Below are 8,951 nucleotides of genomic sequence, written 5' to 3'. Positions count from 1 at the left end.
AGGTTAAGGCAAGATCACTGTTAATTAACCTCCAGTCTCATGGAATATAGAAAGACAAGTGTCGAGGAACAGGAGGCGACAAAACGCTCACCCCTCTCTTCAAAGTTAATCTAGTTTAAGAGAAAGTTGCTGGGTCAGGGGCCAGGTGTATATATATTGATTAAAGTCTCAACACTTAATACTTGTTAGGTTCATCTGTAAAAAATATTAATCCACAACATCCACATTGCCCATTGTTTCAGGAGCTACACAGAGGGGAAAACCCAGACAGAGGCTTTAGCAGCTTCTCTTTCCAAGCAGAGAGGAAACCCTCTCCTCGGGCCTCCAGGGCCCCGCGCGTGCGCGGGAACAATCCCACCCACCGCCAGGGACCACCACCCGGCACTCCCGACTTTTCACCCCGTTCTCGGGTCCTACTACAAGCGGTCAAAAGCAAAACTTCCACCCGACTACTTCCACTTAGAGAAGCCAGCCTGGCTGAGTGTGGCTTTGAAGATCAAGTGCAAGGCTGCTTAGCACGGTGGTCAGTGAGGCTGGAAAATAAACTTTGTTACGTGTTAACTTGGTTGGAGCAAAGCGACTCTAGGCAGGATTTAGTTACGTTACAACTGCACAGTGTTTTGTATTTTTGTTGTTGTTGTTTTAATAAAATCGTTTTAATTGACGAATAAGGAAGGAGGGCTATCTCAAGACTTGAAAACAATCATGCAGGATGGTTTCAGCAGGTGGCCAGCCTGGCGCATGAAGGCCTCCTCCCACTTCGTGTCGGTTTTGACTACGGTTTCCGCGGCGGCTGGAGGGGAAGCATCCTCCACGCTGCAAACTCGCATCAATGGGATTCCCCTCGTGGGAAATGCCCCCTCGTGGGAAATGCCCCCTCCTGGCGGACGTGCTCCCGGAGGGCCGAACGCGTCGCCGCGCCCTCCGCCTCCGGGACGGGCGGGCGCGCGCGGGCGCGCTCCGCAGACTCTATCAAGATCCCGACTTGGCACCGCACTCCCTCCGCGCCCCGGGCTAAGCCGGCACCACCCGCCGCCCGCCGCCAGCCGCCGCGGGGGGCGGGCGCGGCGCGAGGGGAGGGGAAGGGGTTCTCGCGCGATTGGGCGAGGTTTCCGGTGTTGTGACTGAAACCCGTCAATATGGCGGCGGTCGGCCGCGGCCGCTCGCTGAAGAACCTCCGAATACGAGGTAAGTCCGCTGCGGCCCTCACCCCTCGCCGCCGGGCAACCGCCACCCCTGGCACTTGCCTGCCCTTGGTCATGGGCGGGGGGAACGAGCCGGGGCGCTGGCCGGAGCCAGGGCTGCCTCCGCTGGCCTGGGAGCGAATCCTAATTGGGGCTATGTGTCTGTTTCGCGCAGGGCGGAATGACAGCGGCGAGGAGAACGTCCCGCTGGATCTGACCCGAGGTAACGCGGGGCGCCGCGGGCGCCGGCGAGGGCATCCTAGTGGGGAGGAGCCGGGGGCTCGGGGCCGTGGGCAGGGTCCGGCCCCGCACGGGACCCGCGGGGGTGCGGGAGGCAGAGCCCGAGCCCCGCCTGCCGGCCCGCGGGAGCCGAGCCGGGGGCAGTCTCCCCGGACCCATCCCCCTTCCCGGTGCCCGCTTTCCTCGCTCCGAGCCCTTCTCCGGGCCTCTGGGTGCTGCGGGGAGCACCGAGCGGGACTCGGCGGAGTCGCCGACCCTCTGGGTTCTCTAGACCGGCGGGGGAGCGTTGTCCTCCTGTCCCGGAGCTCGAGCAGCTGAATCCCAGGGGCGGCCGGAGGGAGGTAGAGGCTGTTATTTAGGTTGCCGGAGGACGTCTGAGGGAAGAGCGACCACATCCTGCCCTCCCCGTCCCCCAGCGCCGAAGCCGGACCTGCTCGGTCCTTGCTGACTGCGTGACTGTTTTTCTCTTTGCCCACTGCCCTGGGGGACCCGCAGCATTGATAACTCGGTAGTGAAACCTGGAGCCCGTGATTTCTGCGAAGTGTCTGGTGTACGCTGTATTTCCCTCTTGTTTCCCTTTCCCGGGCCTCTGAGACTGTAGTTGGCAAAAGCCGGCCCCTCACCCTCGTTGCAGGTTCATTGTTTACCTTCTGCAGTGGCGCTGGGTTTGTTTACACCTTCGGAACTGGGTAAACCCCTGCTATATTTTTAAGGACCCCAGCCGGCTACTGGCCAGTATATCTTCTATCAGTCACCGTACTGGAGTTTATTCGACAATATCTCGTTGAGCGTTTAGTAGTTATATACAAGGTTTCTCTTTTCTCTTCCACGGTAAACAAGATTTGGTCTATTGATTCCGAAGAAGTCGTGTTTCACACGGGCTGTAACTTAGCGTGTAACCTGGTTCAGCTGTATAGAATTCAGTTTCCTTTTTGAGATCTGAAAAGCACTTTAGGAAGTTTGAAAAAACGTCGTTTTAAACATTCTATATAAAATTAAAAAAAAATTTTTTAACCTACGTTCTACTTAACATAATGACTATTATCTACAGTATTTGTTAGATGTGGGCTCATTGTTGAGGATCATCTCTGTATTTAAAGCATAGCGCATTTTCTAATTTGTTTTATTTTGTGTATCATAATGTAAGATTACTGTTTTGTAAACTAAAAGCCTAGTTTTTATTTAGCTACAAGAGTACATTTTTGTAACAATATTTTATTCTGAAAGTTCTAGGACTTTGTCTCGGGTGAACTAGATCCTTTTACAGGCAGAAGAGTTTCTAAAATAAAATAGGGCTTAAGTAATAGAAATGACAACTAATTAGATCACTAATGCACTAAATTAGAACATTTTTTCAGCAGATAGGGTTTGAATATTACTGTAGGGAGATGTAAAACTTTCGACTTGTGTAACTGTTTGGAAACTTGACTGTGTATAACACACATATGAAAAGTCTATATGCAATATATGTGGAAAAAGATTTTCTAGTAAATTTGCTAACAAAATAAGCAAAATTCCCACAGGGCTCAATTTAGCATTTGAGTTTTGTAGCAGATGTAGTTTTAGTGATTTATTTTATACATGCGCATATGTTTTAGATGGAGGTGAAAAGACCATTTATTAGATAGATCTTGGGTCTAATTTGTGTATTAAAGACCTGTTTGAATGTGGTGCTAGAAATAAGTTATAGTTGTGCTTTAAATTGACTTTACTGAGCTCCTATATATAGTGGTTTCTCTGGTTGGTGTCAAAATTTTGGGTAGTAAAAGAGCTTATGTACAAATTTGATACCTTTGGTTTACTCCAGTTTTACTCAAGTACACAGATAACTGTATATTTACTATTTAAAATACTGTATTTCCTGAGAATTTAGTAAATACCTATGTCCTTAGGTGTTTCTGGGATAATACAAATAGTGCAGAAAATGCTATTTCTGCTTGCCCTGACAAGATGTATTTCAGTTTGGAATGAAATATACACAGCCAGTTGAATCTGATTGCAAAAGCAATATACAACTAGGAGTGAGAGGGCATTTGAGAACTGTGTTCCAGAGTCTTAAGGAAGTTTTGAAAAAGTAATCTGAGTTAGATTCATTGTATAGTGACTCTGTTGTTTGAGAAATTGCTATTCTGACAAACATTCATTGTTAGAAGAAGGCTTGTGGATCTAACATGAAGAAAGTTCATGAGGAATTAAACTTTAGTAATCATTTGAGAACTGTGGGGCAGTCTGGGTTGCAGCTGAAGGGCAGCTGTTTGTGGATTGGATTACGGCATGTTTTAGATAAAGTTTGGGTAACCAAAAAATTTTTTTTAATGCTAAGGCAGTGTTTGCTCTCATTCTCATTATTTTTATGTAACCTTTGAGAAATTCACTGTGTAGCTGTATAACAAAGTTCATTATAAAATAGAGGCCATGATCATTGTAATTCTTGAAGGAGCTATCAATGTGTAGTATAAAGTCAAATAGTTCTGAGTTGTAATCTCAGCTGTGATACATAATAGGTGATTTGGGGCAGGTTATTTGACCTTGATTAACTCTTGGTTTCTTCAGCTCAAAAAAAAAAAAAAGAGATTAATTTCAGGTTATTCTTGAAGGTTGTTAAGAATGTGATAAGTAAATGAGCTAGGCCATATAGTACTCAGCATGGGACGTAGTACTTTGTGAGTGATGTTAACTAAATGTTAGTTGCTTTCCTAAACTATGAAATCAAAATTATTTATATCACATTTAAAATATTTCAGACGATTGTTTTGAATATTATAAACTTTTAATAAGGAATTATGGTAGTGAAGCTTTCTTTTTTTGAGACATACAGTTAACTGGGTATAGTCTTTCTGAACTAGAGTTCTTTTTATTTTTTTTAATTTATTAAGAAAAGCTTCAAAATGTATAAAGTATATGTGAATGTATGAATATAATAAATATAAGGAGCTCTTATATGTCCCCCATCATTTAGTTTCCTCGTGCCCCCACCCCAACTGTGATCATTTTTTTCTTCCAGTTTTACTGAGACGTAATTGACATACAGCACTGTATAAGTTCTTGAATGTAACAACTGTAAAAAAAAAAAAACAAAAACAAAAAACTGTAACATTACCAGAATTAGGCCTAAGCAAGGAACAATCTATTATATGTACTTAAGAAAAAATGTGATATTTTCTTTAACAGAACCTTAGAATTTTTCTCCCAGACTCCAGAAAATTTCTTAGTAATAAGACGTGGCCAGCCTTGCAAGCTTCTTTAAGCCCAGGAGAGGCTTAAGGTTCTTTGGTTTTCATATTGATGTTAGTGCTATGGTTTATACGAAAGTGCTTTAATTAAAAATTGTTTTTGGATTAATTTTGATCTAGTTCAGGAACTTCATTGTAGGAGATCCTATAGTTGATATATTGGTGATTGTTGCTTTAAGTTTTGTTCAGACAACTACTGTACTTAATCATGAAAGTCCGTGATACTTGCTATTGGTATCATTAAATACTCTCTCTGTTTTGCATGCCAGTTTATTTTGAAACCAAAATGCTTCCCTTAACCACTTCCACTGCAAGGATAGTCTGTTTTTTTTTATCAGTCCACTAGTACATCTCTTCTTGGTACTGAATAACTTGAAGAGAGACAGAATATTCTTCCTGTGTAAGCTCTTCCTAGTATAATTTAATTATTGTGTTCAAGGTGAATTCCAGGGACATGGAAACGTGTGTATTCAAATATAACTGTTAGAATATAATTTATTTTTAAGTATTGAGTTTTGTATTTTTTGACTGTCCAATCCTTTTACTTTTCCATTAGTAGGAATAAAAAGATTGACTGTCTTAGCTGCTGTTTAATAGCTAGGAAAGTAGGAAGGTTATCTGAATGATGTAGATTTGAACACTTAATTTTTTGTTTTGTGATTCCTTCTAGTCAAGAGATTGCTCATGTTGTTTAATCCCTTACTTCAGTTAGACAAAACAAACATTGACTGCTTTTTATATAAGAAATGCTGAATTAAGTGCTGGAGGAGTAAAGATGAGGAAGATGTTACTCCCTTTTTAGGAGTTTACTGGAACAGACATAAAGAAGTGATTGCGATACGGAACAATAAACTGAGTAATCAAACTGTACAAGGAACAGAAGTAGCCTAGAGGAGAGAATGATTAAATCTGGTGGGTAGAGAATCAGGCAGCTTCACAGAGGGCTTGACGTCTTATAAGAATTGTGGACATAGTGGAAGGAAATGTGGGCTCTCAAGAGAATATACCACACCTTGGGAAAGGTAAAGTCTGTAGGAAGAGGAGCTGCTCTGGAGGCCCCTGGTAGAATCTAAGAGATCATGGGACACTAGACCGGGGTATTGGAGACAGAAATGAAGTTGAATATATATTGGAATGGAGGAACCAACTAATTTGTTTTCTCCAGATTCTAAACTGACTTTGGAATCCTCGTACTCTGCGCAGAGAACTGTTATTTCTTTATTAGGATGACAGAGCTGTCTAATGTGAATCCCCTTGTGTTCTCCCCTTTGTATTTCACCTATACTTACCTTCTGTTTTCCCGAGTCGGAGGATAAATCATCTCTGTTCATTTCCAAGGCTAAACTGGAAAGGAATTTTATGCTCCTAATTCTGTTTCCCCTAAGATTCTTTGTAGAACTAAGATTTCTTGCTTCTTTATTTCTTCCTTCTTTTGGCTCAGTTTTCTCGTGTTCAGCATTTGTTGTTGTATTCATATGGAGCAGGTACTTTGCTAAGTGTGGAATGATGGTGAGACGAGTAGAATGATAAGGACAAAGATTTCAAAACAGTTATTTTTTTGTAGGCTCTACACACAGTTTTCTTCCTTAACTCCTTTAGTCTTGTAAACACAGCTCTCCCCCTGTACTTAAAATAGTTTCTTAAGGGATGCTAGTAACCTCATGCAAAATTCATTGGTATTTTTAAGTTCCCCATTCTATTATTAGGACTACTTACTGTATTAGTAGTTTTGTTCCAGGCACTAAAACATTATTTTTCTTAATCTTCGATAACTCTTTGAGGTACTCCTATTATCCGTATTTTACAGTTGAAGGTATAGGCTTACAAATTCTAACAGACTGAAACTCAGAAAGGTAAGTTATTCAGCCAGGGTCACAGGGCTAGTGAGTGACTAACTGCAGATCATGCACTTGTAGCTACTACACTATTGCTATTCTTAAAACTCCTGGTTCTTTTCCTACCTCTCCTTCTCTGTTTGCTGGCTGGACTTCCAGCTCCTTAAGCAAGTGTGCCCTAAGGTTCTGTTCTTGATTTTCTTGTCTGCCCTCTTATTGATGCTAGCTCCCTGAGCACCCTTGTCACTCATGGATTCAAGAATCCATGAATTGAGATGGTTACAGTAATTACTTTTTTATTCATACTTTCTCTTCTAAGCTTGCAAAACATATTAGCATGTATGTCTGGTAATCATCTCAGAGTTGTGGTTTATAAAATTTTGCACTCCAACACATACCCACTTTTCACTTTCTAGGTACCACCACCATCCTCTGTTATTCAAGCTAGAGACCTATTGCTCATCTTGGTTCATTTGCCACGTTTCCCCAGTTTGCCTCTGAAATCTCTCTCTCCTTCTATTCTCATTGTCATTGGTCTAGTTCACATCCTCATTATCTCATTTGGATGACAGTAAAATTTTTTTTCTCTTTTTTTCACTCCCTCTGCTATATGATTGCCTGAAATCTGGAACTGATCTCATTCCCTTACATAAAACAAAACAAAACCAACAACAACAAAAACAAACAAAATACTGTATACACACACTTTACAGGTTTCATTTTTTGCTCACAGAATAAAGTCCAAATTTCCTAGCTTGGCATTGAAGGCCTTTTATGATTTATTCTAGAAGTATTTTCTTCTGTACTATCTTAACCATACTATTCTAAATCAGTCTGCCTCTCCACATAGTTCACTTGTGTAACGCACTTCCTCCCTTCTTTTCACACAGTGATTTTCAAAGGGGGTTGGGGAGAATTTGCTAGCCTAAAGTACCTACCTCCCCATTCCTGTTCTTTCCCCTTGGAGATTGTGTTATGCCCGTGATTGAGAATCCCTGCTTTAGTCAAAGACGACTGTTTGTTCTTCCTTGCACATGGCATGCAGTGTCTATTTACTTTTCTTTTCATAGGTTGTTTTCTCTGCCAAGAATTCCATTTTCAGCACTCTTTAGAGAAATCCTAATTCTTTAAGGTCTAGGTCATATGCCACTTCTGGGAAAATCCTTCCTTATCATCCCAGTGGGAATTCATTGCTTCCTCCTCTACTTTTCCACATTTTTTGTTTATTACTTTGTAAATATCACTTACCATTGCGTTTTTAAGTTCCTTGTTCACTACTTCTCTCACTAGAATTTAAGCTTCTTCCCCAGCATATATCATATAATAATAACCGAGACATTTATTGTAAGGAGGGATGGAGAGAGAGATGAGAAAAGGAGCACAGTATTAAGGAGAGTAGAAGTAAAAGAGTATTTTAAGTTTGCAAACTTGAGGGACAATGAAAGCGATGGTGCCAAGAAATGGAGAAATCATTTTGGAAGAGATGATAATGTGTTCAGCTTTTCACTTTGAGTTTCAGATGATTGACTCTGTCAGAGATGTGTAAGAGGTAGTGAATGCTGCAATGGATGTTTTTGTAGTTGTTCTTGTGATCAGATTATTCTCTGCTTTAGGGCCTTGAGAGAGGGAAGAATGTAAATGGAGGAAGAGCTGAAGATCTGAATGTTAGAGGATAAGCTGATTAGAGTATGTGTCACAACATAGGAATCAATAAGAAGAAAGGGGCGAAAAACAGAGAAGAAAGTTAAAAATTAGTAAGATTGTGATCTTTGAAGCCAAGTGGAGAATTTGGGGTTGAAGAGGTTGAGAGGCATAGCACTGAAGTTGGGTTCTGGAGAACTCAGTTCTTCTCTTCTTTAATCTGAGGATGATCTTGGCATGCTACTTTCTCTGGGCTTCAGTTTCCTGATCTCTGAAATGCGTACTACTTTCCATGCGTAGCACTTTCACCATCAGTCTTTGTGATTCTCAGATATCACGATGTTTCTGGGATATTGAAAGGTTAAAGAGAAAGCCTTGTTAAATCTCTTGTTAAGTTACTGTGAGAAGGATTCCCATAAACAGCAATGAATACATGTAGCAGTATGGTGTTTCATAGCACTTTAAATGTAAATTATAGTCAACTCTCAATTTCCTTGTAAGTGATCATCTGCAGTGACTTGCTACCTCCTCCCCCTCTCAGGTCTCAGGCTACTGAAATAGGGCTGTGAAAAGCACAGTGGGGTCAGTGACTGGTTTGCGTGCCTGTGTATCTGTACTTCTATTACAAGCTAAATACAGTCCACTCTCAGTTACCTACACTTAAGAAAAAGGTGAATAATGGTGGAAGATTGCTAAATATAATCTCAATAGCATTATTTATATGTGGTTTGGGAAGATTTTATATTTTTTCCTCCCCTACAGTAGATTGATGTATCTTTCATTTGAATTATTAGCATCAATTTTTATTTCCTAAGCAA

The 8,951-nt window shown here is 41.5% G+C and overlaps 1 protein-coding gene across 5 annotated transcripts in view; it reads left to right on the top strand.

Moving 5' to 3' along the window:
• Positions 1–1,059: 1,059 nt before the first annotated feature.
• The window catches only part of RICTOR (RPTOR independent companion of MTOR complex 2), a 127,615-nt gene continuing 119,723 nt past the window's right edge, over positions 1,060–8,951 (top strand). For 2 of the 5 annotated variants that reach the window (XM_033852812.2, XM_019930116.3), the window contains exons 1-2: positions 1,063–1,188; positions 1,360–1,407. In XM_033852812.2, the coding sequence (XP_033708703.1) occupies positions 1,140–1,188; positions 1,360–1,407 (97 nt within the window). In that variant the 5' untranslated portion in view covers positions 1,063–1,139. Of the gene's footprint in view, positions 1,189–1,359; positions 1,408–8,951 lie in introns of all 5 variants that reach the window. The other 3 variants (XM_033852811.2, XM_033852810.2, XM_019930117.3) reach the window with 3 other exon arrangements.

Source organism: Tursiops truncatus, chromosome 3 (genome assembly GCF_011762595.2).
Source record: "Tursiops truncatus isolate mTurTru1 chromosome 3, mTurTru1.mat.Y, whole genome shotgun sequence".
In the NCBI taxonomy this organism is placed as follows: Eukaryota; Metazoa; Chordata; class Mammalia; order Artiodactyla; family Delphinidae; genus Tursiops; species Tursiops truncatus.
This window is presented reverse-complemented; position numbering and strand designations above follow the sequence as displayed.